Source organism: Zootermopsis nevadensis, unplaced genomic scaffold (genome assembly GCF_977971745.1).
Source record: "Zootermopsis nevadensis isolate Lab colony 2312 unplaced genomic scaffold, Znev_1.0 Znev_ptg000018l, whole genome shotgun sequence".
In the NCBI taxonomy this organism is placed as follows: Eukaryota; Metazoa; Arthropoda; class Insecta; order Blattodea; family Termopsidae; genus Zootermopsis; species Zootermopsis nevadensis.
The window spans coordinates 7246637-7266589 of record NW_028259150.1 but is presented as its reverse complement, the minus strand read 5'-3'; the positions used below and the strand labels follow the sequence as shown (position 1 = coordinate 7266589).

The 19953-nt window shown below is 37.3% G+C and overlaps 2 protein-coding genes across 2 annotated transcripts in view; one reads left to right on the top strand and one right to left on the bottom strand.

Annotated features, from left to right (window-relative positions):
* The window catches only part of Etl1 (SWI/SNF-related, matrix-associated actin-dependent regulator of chromatin, subfamily a, containing DEAD/H box 1), a 30012-nt gene extending 23886 nt beyond the window's left edge, over positions 1-6126 (bottom strand). The window contains exons 1-5 of the mRNA XM_087351278.1: positions 5990-6126; positions 5693-5870; positions 4532-4713; positions 2971-3091; positions 642-735 (exon numbers count right to left, since the gene is read on the bottom strand). Coding sequence (XP_087207404.1) covers positions 642-735; positions 2971-3091; positions 4532-4713; positions 5693-5843 — 548 coding nt within the window. The 5' untranslated portion in view covers positions 5844-5870; positions 5990-6126. The remainder of the gene's footprint in view (positions 1-641; positions 736-2970; positions 3092-4531; positions 4714-5692; positions 5871-5989) is intronic.
* A 2575-nt stretch (positions 6127-8701) lies between these two features.
* On the top strand, positions 8702-19930 carry LOC110832954 (uncharacterized). The gene is made up of 10 exons (XM_022070448.2): positions 8702-8843; positions 9794-10087; positions 10388-10558; positions 11153-11266; positions 12477-12737; positions 12910-13209; positions 14095-14430; positions 15460-15610; positions 16180-16349; positions 17714-19930. Exons 1-10 carry the CDS (start codon positions 8774-8776, stop codon positions 17848-17850), a joined length of 2004 nt encoding a protein of 667 aa, XP_021926140.1. The 5' UTR covers positions 8702-8773; the 3' UTR covers positions 17851-19930.
* The last annotated feature ends 23 nt before the right edge of the window (positions 19931-19953 follow it).

Below are 19953 nucleotides of genomic sequence, written 5' to 3'. Positions count from 1 at the left end.
CTATTTCAGAGCTATACATGTAATGCCATTATATTACTCGTCAATGTTTGGGTGCTGGGAACGCATGTCATTGACTTCCCATTGATTTACATTATAAAATCGTTCCAATTTATGCCGATTCCGATTATGCCGGTTCGTCCAGGAACACATCCCCGGCGTAAATCGAGGGCTACCTGTAAATATTGGAAAAATCTTCCAAATTTTTTATGGTACCCATCCTTCCTGTTCTATACTCAGCCTGGAACATAATTTATACTGCTTCTTGTACAAATCTCTCTCCAAGCCCAATTCTTGTTCTTTTACCTAAAGACAGAGGCAATACATCCTCCAAAATATTCTAGGCTTCTTTCAATACTACAAAGTGTTTCTATGTTATTACACAATTATTTTAACCTTTACCAACCATGTGTTGCATGTTATACACATTCCAGCTGGCCATGCCACACTGGCATAATGCTAAACAGTTTATCCTGGAGAAGTCCAGCCAGCATCCCCACAGTTAGGGGTTTCAATTCTTTGTTCTATTATGATAAAGGTCAGAACTCAATGCATGCAGAATACTGTGTAAGAGACACAAGAAAAGTATATTGATACTGAATTAACAAAAGTCATAAGTTGTGAATGTCCATTCCTTTACTTACCTATCAAACACTCTTTCATCCTCATATGGATTATGGTTATCATCATCATCATCATCTCTGTCTTCCTCAATGTCATCTATGCGCCGCCGTTTTGCTGTAAAGGAAAAAGTCAAAGCTATTACAACTCAGTACAGAAAATACATAGGAACTGAGTCCATATTTGAAGAAGTAATGTTTTTATATTGAGTCAGGAGGGAAGTAAATTTTAAAACCAATGCTTGTCTATAGCCATAAGAAAATATAAATTTATAATATGCCTGCTAGATTAATAAAATCGTGTGGCAACAAAAATATCAGTCATATGAAGGATTTATGAAAATGTTCCTCAATTGACTGCTTAACCTATATCCACTTCCATGCTGACTTCTATTTAAAGACATCTTCTTCTGTTTGTCATATATCTATGATTACACAGCATTTCTACTGCTGAAGGACACAAAGAGATGGTGTGACAGGTTTGTTTTATTTATCTTGTCAATCAAAATAAATTCACACAAGGAAGAGCTAGTATATTTAAAGGATGTAAATTGTGTGTAGGAAGAACTTCCTAATATTTACAAGACTGTGTTCTTACCTCACGGAAGAAACACTAGCTCAACAAGAAATAAAAGCAAATATTAAAAGCAATTACCTTCAGTATAGTTAATTTTTAGTTTCTGAATGATCAGATAAATTCTCACACTCTGTATAACAGAATATATTGTGACATGGCACTGAAAGAGCTGCCAGCTCACACTGGAGGGAAGGGGTTGCCTAATTCCCCTCCTTAGCTAGTGGATGCGGGCTGTGGGTGTAGCTGCCACACAATGTTCCAGATGCTGTATTCCCCTCCTTAGCAGAACTTTCAAGTAAGCGTACCTTCAAGATCCTTGTCTGGAAGATTCCACAGAAGGGCTGACAGCTATAAAGAGTCGCCCCTCACCGAGTGTAGCAAGTGGTTGGCAAATCAAGCGAAGAGTGCGGAATAGCAGAGTGAAGTCTTGTGTGGGTCTATAGTGAAATGTAATCTGACAAGAGTGTTGAGTGCGTGAAAGCAAGGAGCCATCGAGCGGTCTCGCGGGACGCTGAGAGCTGAGGATTATGTGTGTATAAGGAGCACTGGGTTTGTGGACGGGAGCAGCTGAGGAGCCAGCATGTGTACAGTGTGGTGCTGTGAGAGCCAAAGGCTGTGAGTGTGGAGCACCAGGTTTGTGGACTGTGGCAGCCGAGCAGCCAGCATGTGTCCAGTGGGGTACTGAGGGCCAAAGTCTGCGTGTGAGGAGTACCGGGTTCATGGACCATGGCGGCTAAAGAGCCAGCATGTGTTCAGTGGGGGTGCTGAGAGCTGAAGGCTGCATGTGGAGAACACCAGGTTTGTGGACTGTTTGTGGCTGAGGAGCCAGAGTCTGTCCAGTGCGGTGCTGAAGGCTAAGTGTGTGGAGAGCACCGGGTTTGTGGACTGTGGCGGCTGCAGAGCCAGCGTGTCCAGTGCGGTGCTACGGACCGAGGGCTGTGTGCGTGTGCGGAGAGCGCCAAGCTTGGGGAGTAGGATGGGTGTGTGAGAGAAGTGTGTGTGTGTGTGTGTGTGTGTGTGTGTGTGTGTGTGTGTGTTGTGTCATGTGTAGAGACAGAGACCTAGAAACTGTATTAGGATAATTGCCTGTATGTGTAGACTCTGTGAACTGATTCTCAATAAATCAAGGTTGACAAAGAGCCCATAGCAATAGTCGAGGTGTCAACGTCACAATATTTTATATGAAATTAGATAATAATTCCTCTTAGATAGCAGAAAACAGGACAGAGAGATGGCATTATTTTGCATTGTTTGTATTTTCATAATTATTTTATTTTTAAGCATATTATGAATAACTTTGGATTTAAAATCACACTTCCCTACACAACAGCACACAGACCATAACAAATCATTACATTACTACACTTTTTGTTTGCTATTTAATCATCTACTTATTAGTTTAAAAATTATAGATTTTAATAAGATCTATGCTTTAAAAATCTTTTGTTATGGTTCTAACAATTTTGAATATTTCCAATCTGAATTTTGTATCAAATAGGAGTTATGATTGATCTCAAAGCATGAAATTAAATTATTCCATTTCTAGTGGAAGATTCTTATTATTAAATTTCATCTAAATCTGCTGAGTAGTTTCAGACAAGGAATACGCAAATGGACAGATGAAAACGACCACCCTATTGTGCACTCCTTTTATGTACCACGTGGAAATAATGTATAAAGATTAAAAAGTTATGAATATGGAAAATGCTTGATTTGATGTAAACATCCTGTCTGGTTAATTTCAGTGTAAGTTGTTTTTATATCACGCAATATTACCTTTCTTGCGTGTCCGAACATTAGCAGAACGTTTTTTGTCTCCAACTGAACTGCCTTCACAAAGGAGTGCCATTGCTGTTTCTACACTCCAGCTGCTAGATACCAGTGCATCCTGCAGCACCTGAGTTGCAAATGTCACCATTTAAGTTACTGATTATTACATTATAGAGAACAGACTGATAATTTAAGTACAAGGCGGTTCTTCTTCTTTATTACCCCGTCTCCTGTACAGGAGCTTGACAACATATTTTGAACAGGATCCTTCCATCCTTTTCTCCGACTGGGACCTGTTCATAAATGTTTTTTAGGCAGGTGATACAGATGTGGTTTGCCATTGCCTTCTTCTGTATGTATGGAGTAATTGTTGGGATGCCACAGAGAAAATGGGGAAGCCCCGGAGGAAAACTCCGCGTTGCCTAAACCACGGCCTTGCCCAACACAAGTTATAAATTCGGGCACCGCCGGGAATCGAACCTGGGACCCCAGGATTACAAGACCAGCATTCTAATCGCTAGACCACCGTGGAGGTTAAGTACAAGCTTGGAAGGTATCAAAAGTAAAAAAAATGTTCTCTACATCAAGAGGTGCCAAATTGTTACTAAATACTTTAATTATTTAATAATGCTGTTTCAACTGCAAAAGTTTTATACAGAAGCACACTTAGTTAAGAAGATGGCAAACAACTGTGATTAGGCAACAATGCATAATGCAAAGTACACAGTGAACACAAATGATATGAGTGGTTTCAAATATTTAATAAAAACTAAACATACAGAAATGAAACTTGTATCATTGCAGAGGGGACTTCAAGAAATGTTTATAGCATGTGAGAGAAGTAATTAATGCAACTCCAACAATGGCCACTAGAAGTGTGGAATGCCAAGTAGTTTTTGTGAAATATCTGAAACTGCTCATATTGTCTTTACTCTGTACCATCCTGGCTCAAATTCAAACTGGGTATCCTGTACACACAAGTCTAAAGCAGCCAAATGCATTCCTTGCAATGATACATCTATGTACATAGAATCTTAATGTTTGCAGATTCAGGGTGAAGACAATGAGTGATGAAAGATAGAGAAGGGAGGAGGGAATGTGAGGACAAAAATTAAAGATAAGGTCTAATGGAAAGATAGAAAAGAATGGAAATGTTTTGTGTCATGGCAATTGATAACTCTGGTAGAAATATATAACATAAAATAAAACACGTCAAATAATAAGTTAATCGTAAATCTGATATTTTTAAAGAAATGTGTTGTGCCATGTAGTGGTTTCACTGTATGCTGAAGATAGATGCAGTACAGTCATCCAAAATGTTGGCATACAACCATAAGATTATACAGCACAAAAGCCCAAGTTATTCAAGAAAAATTTTGATAGAAAAAAATTGTCTTGACATGGGAGGATAATGAAATGCATCCTAGGAAAGTATAATGTGGTAATAGAGACTGGAATGAAATTATTTAGGACAGAGTCCAACACTATAATTTATATTCATGCTGCTGGTCCTTCACTATATAATGCTGAGAACAAACACTAGTTTGTATATTATTATAATGCTTACCATTTTATCTAATGAAGGGAAGGCATCTTCAAGAAACTTCAGATTGTTCTCTTTGAGGACAATGTCAACCTCATTTTCACCTTCAGAATCTTCACTATCCTGAATGCAAGCTACTGGCTTCTTGCGTTGAACCACTACAGACTCCTCACTTGACATACTGTCTGGCACCACTGATGCATGATCTGGAAGGGCACCAATTACTCACCCTCAATTTATTCAGCTGATTATTCAACATATCTAGAATAATATAAAATCAGCTGTTCTCAACCTAGGGTCCCCAGACCCCTTGGTCAACATGAAGGTTGTACTGGGGGTCTGTGAGCTGTTTTGAATATTCAAAAAGCTTCCAACAGAAATCATATTATGTTCTATTGTACAATAATCGTGTTTTCTGAGATAGAAAATTTTTACAACAGTTTTTCCCTGTGTTTACAAGCATTACTGATGGTGTGTTATACACTCCCTACACACCACTTATCTCTGAAACTGCATCAACATAGCAGGGCAATAATTGTGATCAAATATTATATGTATTTCTCAGAAAGAACTGGTGAAACAAAGCTACATATCAGGCATTTACAATACCCAAATTGAATATATAAAGCATATGATCAATCCTGGAAGTGACTGCCTCAATGATGTTTCATAGCCAGCTATGACAGCATATTCGACTGATATTTGTTTCACTTAAAATTCAAGCATTAGAAAGCTGTAATTCTTTTTCTGAAGTTGAAGATAATTTTAAAATCAAAGTTATCATCAAAACTCCAACAAAGCTACATGTCAGGTGTTTACAGTACCCAAATTGAATATAAAAAGCATATGATCAATCATGGAAGTGACTGCTTCAATGTTGTTTCATAGCCAGCCATGACAGCATATTTTTTCTGATACTTTCACGTATTTGTTTCACCTAAAATTCAAGCATTAAAGGGAGAGCTGTAATTCTTTTTCTGAAGTTGAAGATAACTGTAAAGTCAGAGTTATCATCAAAACGCCTTGAAAATAGCGTATTTAAATAATTTTCAAAACTCAATCTAACAACAATCTCTACAATGAAAAAGAGAACATAAAAGACAAAATTAATGACAGACTTCTGAAAGCTTACAGAACAATGGTCATGGATATGAGGTTGAAGAGGAAGACGTAATTTCTACTTACTAGGTGTGCCGTTACTGACTATGCCATTTAACCGACTGATTTCTATTTTAGGCGGCGATTTCTTCTGAAACCGAAACTGACGAAGATTGTTTAAAAGACTCGGACTGTGGGTTTCATGACTTCCAGATCCAGAACTAGACTCCTGTGACATTCTGATGATGTTTTCATTCACAACTGTCTGAAAAAGCAGTACAATGTGCTAATTTAAGTGATTTCCAATATAACATTTGAGCATGCTTACTCAGACCACAGTTACTGCATTACTAACATCATTATGTTACTTAAATTGAAGGTTACCTGTACTACACCGTGCTGTGTATATATACGGAAGGTAGTCACAAACCTTTTTCAAGTAATCGATTGAATACGTTATCGTTCAGGTACCGCATATCGAGATGAACTTTTCTTTTGTTTACATTTACAGTCACAAATCATTGATGCCAACACAAATTTTGACAATCTCGTCCAGCCAAGTTTGAAACGTCACAGATTAAAATTGGGGCACAGTTTTGTAGACCTAATTTTGGAGTAAGAATAGAGGGCAGAAGTGCACACTTTACCGAAGCATTTGCTCTTCTGTAAACTATAAAGTTCTAGAAACTTTCACTTTGAAGAGTGAATATAGAGGACAGGAGTGCACACTTTACCGCATTTGCTCTTGTGAAAATGATAGAAATGTTCAAATTTATAACACCACAAACAAACAGATACAAAATGGAATATTTTTGAAATTCTACGAGTAATTAAATCATGTTGGAAAATGTCTTATATGGCAACGAATTTAAATATGTATTGACTTTTGAAAATAATCATCACTCAAAATGAAAGTTCTGAGTATAAATTATGACGCATTTTAAATTGCACTAAAGACAGACGTCGAGACATTTTCATTGAGCAAGTCAATTCTCAAACCAGTGTTATACGATGCAGTTTATTTCTTTCTTCATCATGTCTTTCCGACCTCTGCTAACAACTGCTTATTTGGATTCAGAGCAGGCAAATTTAAACCATAAAAGTGATTTCCAGCTTTCTATTCTTCCCGGTGGCATTCATTCGAGTACTTGTATACAATTTTTTTTATAGGCTTAATTGGTGAACAACATTTTGTCTCTCCATTTTAAACATCTTTCGTTTGTTTGCTTTACTGTCTATCAGTTGTTCTTTTCTCCACAGGTAGTGGGTAGGTACTTTAATCCCGTTCCGAAGGTGAGAAGTTAAACTTGCTTTCCATCTAATTCTAGGTCATCCTAAATCTTTTCTACCTGGTAGCACAGTCAAATGTATAAGTCAATTTATCGATACTGTCTCAATGTATTTTGCCTACTTGTTGTCTTCGTTAATAACAGTTCTCTTGTCGTATATCTTACAATGGAATTATATGTTATCACACAATTAAAAGTTCGTGAAAGTAACTGAAGGATATTGACATACACAGTCCCAATAACAATACGTTTTAGGGAAGTAATTTGTAAAGAGTTAGCCCCCAGGGCAATAGTTTGGTTAAGTTGAACGATTTTCCTTAGCTTCACTTACCTACTTATTTAAAAAACTAATGGAGCCATCGCGATCGACAGGTATGACGTCGAATGTGAGCAAAAATGGCTGTCCAATGGCAGCCGGCATTGACATTGAAATACAGTCATTGGGCCGCACTGTCCTACAATGACACAGTGATTGATTCATATGACTAATTGTACTACGTTTTATATGCCTGTGGAATTGTAGTTACTATTTGCGCATCCTGTAAACTGTTTACCGTAAATTTATAATCAATGTTTACACTCAGTTATGCATTATCTTTAAGATTAAATTAATTTCCGAAAGTTTCATTTTACACCAAAACGATAACGACAGTTACAAAATATATTCATATCTTAAGCTTACGAGAGTATAAAAAAATGTTGTTACTTAAAAACAAATGCATAGATTTCGCGGAAATGAAATTATGTGATTAAGTAATAAATTGATAATATACCATCAGATAATAAATTACTCATTGGATAGTTCAGCATGCAGTTCCTTCTAATTATCTTGTCATGAAAGTTTAATATTACTTGAAATGCCCATGCATTGAGTCAGTAAAGTTGTACTTACTGCTAAAATTTTTCTGAAAAGAAACATTCAAAACCAATGATTCGTGAATTAATTTAAATTCCATTAATATATAAAACTTCTATTTGCCAAACAATCATACATATACAGTATGTATAAAATATAAGATACATGTGAAAGAATTAATTCTCTATACAAAGTTACCTGTGCTATCAATTATCTTCTTGAACGTTTAACAGTGAAAGCAGTATAGCATCCGTAGAGTTAATTAGCGTTGAATAAATAGAATTGTATCTGGGTTCATTAACACGTACTCTTGTTCTTAAATAGCTGCAGGTCTAGTCCAATATTCCCCAGCCTTTTATGGAACTCGAACGTTTAATACCATGTTCACAAAAGTCTAGCCGGTCTTCGGGCATATGTTTGAACCCGGGACCTCCCAAATCCAGAGCAAGATTTATAATGACTCCGCCGCGACATTGGGTGAATTATAGTATCAAACGGGAGTTTGTACAGTCCATGTTTGGAGACATGGCTCTTTCCCTAATCAATTACAAGCCATTTGTCTAGCAACAGGTCTGTGTGTAGAGCCCAACAATTAGCAAGGTTATGTGGATAATTTAATTTGGATTTGTTAATTGTGACAAGTACAATTCGTATTACCTACAACAATGTATTAAAAATTAAATTGATAAGGTATGTTAATTTCACCCCTGGGGGCATGATACGTCTTCAATTAACTGAGACATTTGCCTCCAATTCTGATATACAGACAAAAACGTTCATTTGAGCACTTCCAAAATAATTTAATTAATTTTATTTCTGTTGGTTGAGTTTGACAAAGATTGCTAATCGTAGCTACCGAAATAGATTAGATATTCAAGCTGATAAAAATATTAATTGAATGCTGATATGTTATCAGATAACGCTTCACGTCAGAATTTATTTCCTAATTTCAAGTTCTGTAAGATCAGTCACGAAGAAGTAATTCTAGGTTCGGTTTAGTATTGCGGTCTGAAGCACATAAATATGTTGCGGTGCATAATTCTAAAATGGTTGGTCCTCGGATCGAGTCTGCTTTCTATTGCTGTAGTATACGGTAGGTTTAAATATGACGATAAATTAGTTTTTTTACGCCTAATGGGCTAAAACACAAGACAACTTATAAGTAATTTTAAACTGAAGACTGAAAGTTAGGTTTACATGTACTGTTTTTTCGCCAGTTTAATACACTGGCAGAGATTTTGTTTGCTAAAAATATGTACACACAATGGATAATAAAATTTAAGAATTAATATGTGAATTAATTAAAATTTTGGAATCAGCCGCTGTTTGTTAAAAGAACCAAACAAAGTCTTACAATATACCTTGGTTTCTGCGCATCTCAAGGTTAAGCCTGAAGTGGTTAACCAGTTTTCATTGTACCTGCAGCCGTAATTGTAAGTTAATGAACATTGCATGCAGTTATTTATTACTGTCTCATTAGTTTGACTAGTTTTCACCACACACCACAAGAGCAAAGCGGAATAATTAAACTTCAGAGTCGATTGTGAACTTGAATATTTGTGTCATAACCAATTTTTAACATATTTTGTAACAGTAAATTGAGAAGTTACACCGCTAGAGCTGATTGACCATCAAATAGCTGTTACTACCGCAAAAAGAGGCGAATTGGCATGGCTTAGTAAATATACTGACTAGCTTACAGGCTAAATAGCTGCAGTCCGATTCCCGACAGAGGCACCAATTTTCATTTTGGACACCTCGTCCGGACCGACTCTGGAGCTTACGCAGCCTCGGGGTATGCTGTTTTGGGTTCTTTCGCTAGGGGGGTAAAGTGGCCAGTGCATGAAGCTCGCCATTTACCTCTGATCATAAAATGCGTTCCCACTCTCTCATACGCCAAGCACAGAGAAAGCTTTGTACATTTAACTTACTATACAGAGGGCTAACCTAAATGCACTCTGTTAAAGCAATGCGAACTTAAAGCAGATGGTACACACAGCTGATAATCTACTCTGAGGTAACCAGTTCTCACTCTTGTTTCAGGTCAAGGTGATGTGACAACAAATTACACGACGGGTGGGCTGCAGATCTTCAGGAGTTCTTACGTGGCAACAGAATGTACATTGCTCCTACCAGACAAAGACAACTGCACGTACAAGCCCAGGACAACGCCTCCGCCCCACAAGAAATGCAGTTTTCCTAATGCTGTAATATATCCTTTCTGCAATTTTCAAGTCGAAATCCTCAGCGAACAATTGAGTGGGGTCTACGTATTAAATGCTAATGGCGCAGGTGGAGGCATCGTGGAGAATAAATATAATATTTTTCTCTATACTGGTAAGAAATTATAATTTGTAACGGTTTTCTTACTTTAAATGTATACTGTGCATTGTAAAAACGTCCATTGTGCATGCCAGTTATGAAGAAGAATGGAGATAAATAATTGGCCTCAAACTAGTTAATTTCATCCCACGTAAACCTCAAATTCTTTATCTTTATTACATGAAATCTCTCTTCCTGAACTTTCTATTCCTTACGTTGTTCTATGTTGTGATTTAAGAAATCAACTGTTAATGTTAATTAAATTTGTATGATTGAAAGAATAAATTTCATTCAACAAGCATATTTATCCTACAGGTATTTTCCCTAACAATGAAGTAACAGTGATTGAAAATGAGAATGTGTATCTGCGAATGGCAGGTTCTTTTGACGACACAATGAATTGCGTCGTCTTCTATCCGAATGGCACAAGCGAGGATCTTGTATCAGGTTCTTCAGTGTCGTCTCCAAATTACTGGGGAGCAGAAGGTAAATTTTCATAATTTCGTTAGGTTAGGTACCTAGATTTATCTTCCTTTGGTAAGCATGAGATGCATTAATTCCAAATCCCATTATTATGTCAAAATATCTAAATTAAACAAATCTCACTGGGATTGAAAGAACAAGTAACATATTTTGTATGTAATATCCCTGTTTCGATGGTACAACGTATATAGCGGCAAATAAAGTGGAACTATATAATCTAAAAATATTCGGCGAGGTTCTTTATTATCTAACTTTTTGTGCTTCTCTCTTGGGTGCAAATATCTTTCTCGGGACTTTGAGATCTGAGGTTTTCACGGCGGCGAGTCTGAAGATGGCTGTCTTCTGGGTTGTTGAGCCTTGTAGTCTGGTAGAAGTTTACCAACGTTTCACAGGTGTTTGCTGCCTCCAACATCTGAGAAGTACAACCCAGAAGACAGCCACATTTATTCTCAGTACTTTGTTCTTGAAGGTTCTCAATGTCTGTTCCGCACCCATTAAAAAAAAAGACTATGTTTCACATCTGTATAAATCAACAAGTAAAATTATAGTTCTGTACGTTTTAATTTTCACTTCGTGAATTATAAACGTGATTTTCAGATGAATGCGGAGTTAAGGTTGATGGTGTGACCGACCAACATGCAGGCAAATGGAAACTTGAGGTAACGAGCGACAGCGCGTATGTGTACACAGAATTCGAAGTGACAGTGACATGTAAGTATTCTTAAACACAATACCTATGAAGCAAGCAGTTCGCAGACTTGAGATGCCATTCTATTATTAACGACAGAACATTCAAACGAAAGTGAAATGGCCTCAGTGTCATGATGTAACTTGTTAAATAGCTCGGCAGACACATAACACATAAACATAATGGCATGACATCGTAATCCCAACATTTTTCTACAAAAACAAGTAAAGCAATTAAGTAATACAGTAGATTCTCGCCAACCCTTTATCAAGTAGCAATTACGTTTTAATTAGTGAAATAAATAATAAATAATTTTAAAACGTTTAGAACTTTAGCCGCCTTTTAATTTTAATAATAATAATAATAAATGTTATTCAATGTTAAACTTGGAGTAAAATAAATTCATGAAATGCTTGTTTTATCATACAGTCCAGAAATCAAATTCAAACCAATAATTTTGTCAGTTTTATATAAATCTAAAATTCAGTCCCTTATTCAGATAAAAACATAGATTAAGAGCGGTTGAAAACAAACCAGACCTAATAAAATACCAGGACATAAGAGAGATGAAGGACGTGAGATTTCAGGTTCTCATGGCGGTGAGTATACTGATTGTTGTCTTCTGGGTTGTTAGGCCGTGTAATGTGGTAGACGTTTACCGACGTTTCAGAGGTGATTGTTGCCTCTATCATCAGGGCAATGAGCGACGATGATGCCGGCAGCAAGGACCTCTGAAACGTCGGCAATAATGTGCTAAAACCCAGAAGGCAGCCATCTTCGTACTCACCGTCGTCGAACCTCAAATCTTACTTATTATTCCTTTCTCGACAGGTTATGTGTAATGAATAATCGATAATTCCCAGTTATATCCACAATTCCTCGCGCCCTCGCAGAGCCTGTCGCCATTTTCGTTGTATTAATCGTATTATATTCTGAACAGCAGTGAAATTTCACTTATAATTCTTGTCTTGTCCACATCACAATAATCATACTAATCCCCACTTGACTGTTAGGTAATACGCGTTTACACATTCTTACGCGTGCGTTATATAATTATCTTTCTTTACTATTATCTACGCATGATTAGTCTCATATCACCCTAATCCCAACTGTTCTCTTTAAATTAAGGAATTTTAATTTCGTTAAATTAATTTTTGTTTAACGGGGACTTTTAAGAAACGTATCGATATCTACGTGTAACATAGCATAAGTCAGCATCATTGTCTCTTTCAGTGCTGAAGAATATTGATACACGACCGAGACCTCCAATAGAATGGATTTTCGGTGAGACGGGTACTGTGTCCATGTCACGGTCAAACAGCAAATACTGTGAAATTTGGAATCCAAATAAAGAATTAGTTCAGCGTGAGTTAGCTTGCAATTATACAAAAGACATCGTTACTGACGCCGATAACGGCAAATGGACAATCGTTTTTGGAATGAATGGAAAACTAACTGAGGACAAATTTATACAGGAAATCAAAGTTATAAAAGGTAAGGAAAATAGTCTCGACTTATATCTACCTGTTGTGTTCGAATATTTGCCTGACAAGACGTACGTTTGTGATTTATCTTCTTCTCTCTAACATATTTTCGATATATTTTTTAAACGCGCCTATAAAACCCAATAACATTTCTAATCATAATTACAACATATCTGATGCAGGAGATTTTGACGTGAGTGTATCGGAATCGGAAAGGTTTCGAGGGGGCCTGGACCTACTTTGTAGAATACCCCTAGGACCCGTAACAGACTGCACTTTTACGCGGCCTGACGGAGAAGTTCTTCTTCCGGCTGAAGGCGTAGGGAATGCCTACTACAGCTACTTCGGTGATGGCTTCAATGATGGAGACTGTGGCCTGACGATTCACCAACTACAAGAAGCAGACAAGGGCTGGTGGGAATGTTCAGTGACAGTTGGGGCGACAAGAAGACACGGATTTCTCAACGTGTCAGCTACTGAAGGTAGGTGCAATTGTGCGCCAATGGTGGGTTCTTTTTTCCCGTCTAGTTTGATTCCATTGGTGTTGTACCTTTGAAGTTCAGGAATTCAGGAAGAGACAAAAGTGGTAAAGGGACCGGACCATGAAACACGCGACTCATCTGCTGATGCTGAGGTTAAAAGTGAGTGAAGCTTTACACCCATGCCACCTTCAAGATGCCTGGCTGTATGAATGGACAGAACGAAAGTGATAGGTGAATAAACTAGACAGTAATGAGACCCCAAAGAAAACACAGAAGGAAAAGCGTTCAACCAGCTTGTCTTTAGGTTTTCGCGACTAGAGTTCAATGTGTCACTTGGGCTCTCGGTGATGAACCTTTTCGGGTGTTGAGAAATATCCAAAAATTTGGCAAACATAGCAGTTTCCAACTGCACACGCCCAACCACAGCATATTCTCCCTAAAGATGGCAATTAAAATAGTTGTCGAAACAGATAATTATCAACAATCGATGCTGCTCATCGCCGAGAGCCGAAGTTACATATTCCAGCAACTGCTCCACTGTGAGACCGTAACAGCGGCACATCAAATGGTACTGTAATACACTGACTATCCCAAGCTGTAAACTTATATAGACATGAAAGACGGTCATTTTGAAAAGTTAAAGTAAAACAGTATGTATGTGTTTGTAAAGATATTTATAAGGACAGGCATGAGAAGTAATTTGATTAAATTCAGAGTCGCAAGTACAAAACCAACTCATGTGCGTTTTTATCCAGATTGTGCCCTTACTTTTGGACCCCCGTATATATGTTTTGTCGTTGTTATAAAACACATACAGGTACGCAGGTAGATGACTGGATAAATGTCTAGCAAAATCACCATCTGACACACCGTCGCAACTTTCAGATCCAGATGTGGGGACTGAAGCCCTGACAGTTGTGCAGAATGGATCGGAGGTACGCTTGTCATGCAAGGCCCAGCACTCGCTGGAGTACTGCTGGTTTCGCCACCCCACCGGCTTGCATATCCCATACAGCACCCAGCCGGTTCCTCTAGATGGGCTGCCAGAGACGTTCTCGCCTCGATTATTTCAGTACGATGACACCTTGCAGTCGGGAGTCTGCAGCCTATCAGTGTCTAGGGCCAACATAACTGTGGACCGGGGACAGTGGATATGTCACCTGGGAATCCTGGGCAGTACTGAGGAAGACCACGCAGTACCCATCATAGTAGAAGTCTCAGGTGAATTTGTATCTATAATAGTACTACATAACGAAATATGCAAAGCGAGGCATTTTTAATGTAGGCGTACATTTTGCCTTTCACGCTTAGGTTTTTCGATAGAGTCACATGGTTGAATTAACAGTTCCACTCGCGAGACTGCGATGACGGCAGCGAGTAATACAATATAAGTGATGACTTTCGCTACTGTTGTGGTTCTTATTATGTTTCTTTGTACAGTTTTAATGTTTCATTTAATTACATCATTGACCGACAGACCCAATTTTCTGAAACCGTCATGTTACGAACGTGTTTGTATCCAAGAGGAGTGGAGGTAAAACTCAATGTACGTATTATAATCCTCGATAGTAAGTAGAAATAACTTCTTTTTTTAAGCTCAAAGAGGATCTTGCGCAATAAAGTTAGGTTATTCGAGCAGCCAGTCAGTATACTGCTGATGTGTTAGTTTCGTATTCAGTTACTTGGTTATGTATCTTTGTGTATATAACGACGGTTTGTCAGCTGAATACATTGTACACTGTGAATGGCTGAATTATTGTAAATTATAAACTGGAAGGTTGTGGAGGGAAGCCATGGTGGCCTATTTTAGGGTATTGTCTTAATATTTCGTTGGAAGGACTGGGAAAAATTACGAAAAGGTCTCAGTTACGATAGCCTTTATCTGGACTGAGAATTCAGCCCGAGACTTCTGTATACAAAGCATTCAATTGCGACATTTGGTTTTATTAGTTAATCACTTAGTTACTTAGCCATCCAGTAAGCTAAGTACTTGGTTATTCAATTGTCGGATAGTGGATATGCTGTAGGCTTAATTTTTTAAAGCAAAGATATTCAAAATTTTTTTGTTATATTTCAATGGAAACAAATCAAATTTGCAGCTTATGTTTAGTTCACAGTGTCAATAGAAGGCCGAGCAGATACATTTTAAATTATGATGCCACAAAGCATAATTATGTAAATAATAATAACCGGTTTCATTACTATATGAGAATACATCTATTACATAATTCTTTTTGTTTACATTTACAGATAGTGAAGTTATAAGCTTGGAAAAGGAGCTAGTCCTTTCTAGCGAACCTACAATTCTAAAATGCTACTCAGTACCTTTGGGTAGACCTCTGCAATACTGTCGCTTCCTTCGTCCAGATGGCAAAGGATTTAATGTTGTACCAGGCGGCAGGTAGGTGGTATAACTTTTGTTGAATCGACAAGAAAATTGTTGCCACCGGTCACGGAGAATGTAAGTCTGAACAAGGTATCTAACATGGACTAATTGGAGCTTGAAGATGGCTGTCTTCTGGGTTGTTGCGCCGTGAGGCAGCAAGGACCTCTGAAACGTCAGTAAACTTCTAGCAGACTGCACGGCGCAACAACCCAGAAGATAGACATCTTTAAGCTCACCGCCGTGAAAACCTCAAATCCTGCATAATTCGAGCTTGTTAACGACGCACTTCATCCGTTCGGTTCTGCTGTGTTTCAGTGCATGGGGTACCTCTGAGCTACGAAATCAAGACTTTTTGTTTTTAGTTTCTCAAAGCGTTGGCCGGACTCTTGTGCCTAATATAAACGCTCCGCCACTAGTATGGGCACATCTTAATTAATGGGATTCTTGAACGTGGACGAGAGAACTTTTCCGTCGATTATTTTCACCACGAATCTCAACAATCCATTATTACCAAAACACACTGTTACAAAATTCTTTGATTCAGACTTTGATAAGAAGATTCAACTCCTCTTTATATCCGACAGCAACGCGGTGCTGGGCCACTACGGATATGAAGCAGAAGGCTTAGAGAAGGGTGAGTGTGGGCTGAGAATAGTGTCGGGGACTGCTGAAGACGAAGGACAGTGGACTTGTGTGGCAAAGCTTCAAGGAAAGAAGCAGGAAGACCAGGACTTTATTACGTTAAGGAGAAATGGTAAGCAATTTAATAGAATGGCCTATCAAACGACCAAGTCCTTAATCACTAAAAATTGGCCGACTGAAAAAAAGTCTTAAATAATTTTAACAAGATGTAGCGGGAAATGATCGTTTCACTCACCAAATAAATTCTGGCTAGAAATGTTAGTGCTTCCAGGCCTTCAAATAAAACTGTGTCATTTACGACTGTTTTCAAGTCACAATTTAAAGCCAGCCACAGATTTGGAATTATTTAATGAATTGTATTACACAATATGGACAGTATAATCATATTTCCTATCGATGTCCGATATTCATATATCACGTTTGTCTTTTAGCTAAGTTTATATGCTGAGCATTTAAAATGAAAAATTCCACTTATATGAGAAAATTTCCCTTCGGAATGTTTCAATATGAAAGAAGATCCAAAACTCCATCCAGCGGTTCTGAATACGCGGCACGCCGATGTTTTGTGCTGCCCACACATAAATTTTTGTAATATTGTATCACTGCATAACGAAAATAGTCGATACCGCCAAAAGTAAGCGTGTAATTTTAAGTTAATAATTAATACAAATAACAAATTAATACATTACAAACAATATGTGAGCGTGTTTGAGATAGTAGGTAGTACGCCTACGCTTCACGAATTTGGAAACTTCACGTCTTTATGGAACCCGGCGGTTCATTAGTGTTACGAGAGTGAATCGTAACTTTAGCCACATGAATTTAGTCCACACCTTCCCACCCAATTTCTCTAAGATTTATTTCAACATTATCCGCTAATCTACCAAGCGTTCTCCTCTCTTGAAGTTTTCCGACCAAAATTTCACTATATCAGCCTTTCTGATTTAATCATTGCAAAAACCAGATTATAAAATTCCTCATTATTACATTTTCTCCTTCCTTCTATTACTTCCTCATACTCTGGATCTTTGCGTTTTGAGGGGAGGTGATAACACCTATTTCGGCAGTGTTAATTTTGTCATATTAAGGTACATTTTTTCTAAACAAGAACAAGTTCTACAGTAATTAAATTTGGTACAGATGTATTTATAGGTTTTTCTTAACTACTGACATTTTATCATAGCAATATACTTTCAAACTGATTTATATAATTGTTATATCAGACCAATTTGACTAGCGAATACCAGGATAATATGTTTGAACAAGTTACGACCACCTCCTTTCAAGTTCTTCGTCATCATTTATCATCATCTCATCTCATTTGACGTTAAATTCAGTTTTACAGCTACCATTGGAAAGTCGTCGATAAGATGTAATCGGCCACGTATCACTTGGCTCTATTTAGACTATGCGGTTGATACAGCGATCATAAATTCCATAAGAATAAAAGAATGATTACAGTTTAAATTGTTTCAGTTGAACCGAATCAGACTGTGGAAGACGAGGGGTTGTCTGTTGGAGCCATCGTTGGGATTGCAATTGGTGGAATTGTCGTTCTACTGGTAATAGCAGGAACTACCTTCTTCATTGTACGATGCAAGCAACAAGCATAAGGAAACGACGTTTCATGGAACCATTACTGCATTTCTTCAATATTATATTCAATCAAACTGAAGAGGACGAACCTCTCCTCGCTTGTTGTAAAACGCTTGTATCATCGGCATATTATTTAGCACACCGTTCATCTCATAATCTACGACATCAGGAGTTTTGAAGATGTTAGATCTTAATTTATCGGGAGTCAAATTGGAAGTTTCGGCTACAGAACTAGCATTTCTGCTGCAGTTACACAAATATTTCTACAAACACATCATCAGCTGTTTTATGGTACAGTGTAGCACATATTCTGACGTATTCAGACACATTTTATTAAATAAACAAAATTGTAAATTGAAGACAGCCATCTTCAATTTACACCGTGAAAACCTCAAATCCTACAAATGAGTAAATTGTTTATAAATTTTTGTGTCAATGTTTCTAAAGACAGAAAGAAAATGATTGTCAGAATATTTGAATGCGATGTAAGAGAAGTAAGCAGAGAATGGAGACACGTACATAAGCACTGTCTTATAGTTCGTACGGTTCACCGGATATTGATAGAGTGATTAAATAATTGAACATGGGCTGGGCATGCAACACGTAAGTGGAAGCAAGAAATTAGAACACAAGATTAAACGAAATATCACAAAAGACCACTATGGAGAAATAGTACACGCATGGGTTAAATGAAACTAGATCTTGGATAAATAAGATGTAAAAATGCGGACTGAGCTGAGTGTAGGAGTCTAGTGCCAGACAGCAACAAATCCTCAGCTACCGCAAAGGAAAGTCTTTTTTTGTCAAGCTAAGTAACAGTTTTTTAAGGAAGACTATCATGGAGTTGGTTTAGCACTATCATTGAGTATTTTATATGAATACTGTCTATTATCAGAAATAAAAAGAACCCATACGATGCTTACACGGCTGTCTGTAAAACAGCCTATAAAATACAATAATTTGTATCACTAGTTACAGAGATAGTATTCACATAAAACGTATCTACAGTGTATAAACTTAATCGGCCAACTTACAAACAGCCAACAAATCTACTAACTCTGCAGCGTCTTCCTTGAAAAAAAAAAGAATGTAGTTAATTAGCTAGTCAAAAAGATTATTTGCTTTTATAGAACCAGAAGGTTCATTAAGATGTTCAGAAACGTCTGGAATTAGAAGTTATGTCAATTCAACCCAGAACAAAACTTCGTGTGTCATGTCTTAGAACCATTTTAATATTATCATTTATACGGTATGTCTTAAGCGTGTTCATGCCTCACAAATTTATTCACATAATACAATTTAATTTTTACAGAACGCACGTTGTAACAATGCTTATATGACGAGTAACATGTTATATGATTAAGAAGTATAATTTTTATTTAATTTAGTGTATTTTTTAAAGAATTTCATATAAATAACTTATGCTGTTATGTGAAGCCTGCCTCTGACCAGTGTGAATAAAAATAAAATCCTCAGATAACACTTAGCATAGGCTTTTCGTAAAACTATACCCAAGTTATTAGAATGTACTGGGAGATTAAACGTAAGAAGCCGCGTTTTCTTAACCTTCAGCACTAGACGAAGATGAATTGACAGTTTCACGCCAAGTCGATTTATTCCTGAGTGAAGTGAACCTGGTAAGATTTGGGTATTAGGTAAATTAGCCTCAGGAACTGGTCTGGTGACGAAGAGTGAAAGTCCTGCTCTTGACGAAAATTGGAACCTCATAGTCTAAGTCCTAGTCAGTCGTTTTGTTCACTTAGTTGTCTTAGCTAATCATAGACTTCACGTGCTAAGTTATGTTTGAATCTGACAAGTGGTTTTTCATTAGAAAATGGAAAACTACTGATATGCACTGTGACACGTATTTGAAAAGTACATGATATTTAGTAGGCATTTCTTCCGAAAAAATATGGCGGCTACGCAACTATTCTTACGTCATATTGGTAACTGACGCCTCAATGTAACTTGAATTCTGTAATTTATGTGGTACCGTCATTAGATAATGTTCTAAAGTTAATGTATCTAAAAACAGTATCAACAAATACAGATGAGATTCGTTATTAAATAATGAAATAAAATGCTAATGACTGGTTACTGTTGTCCCTTTTATTTTGCGA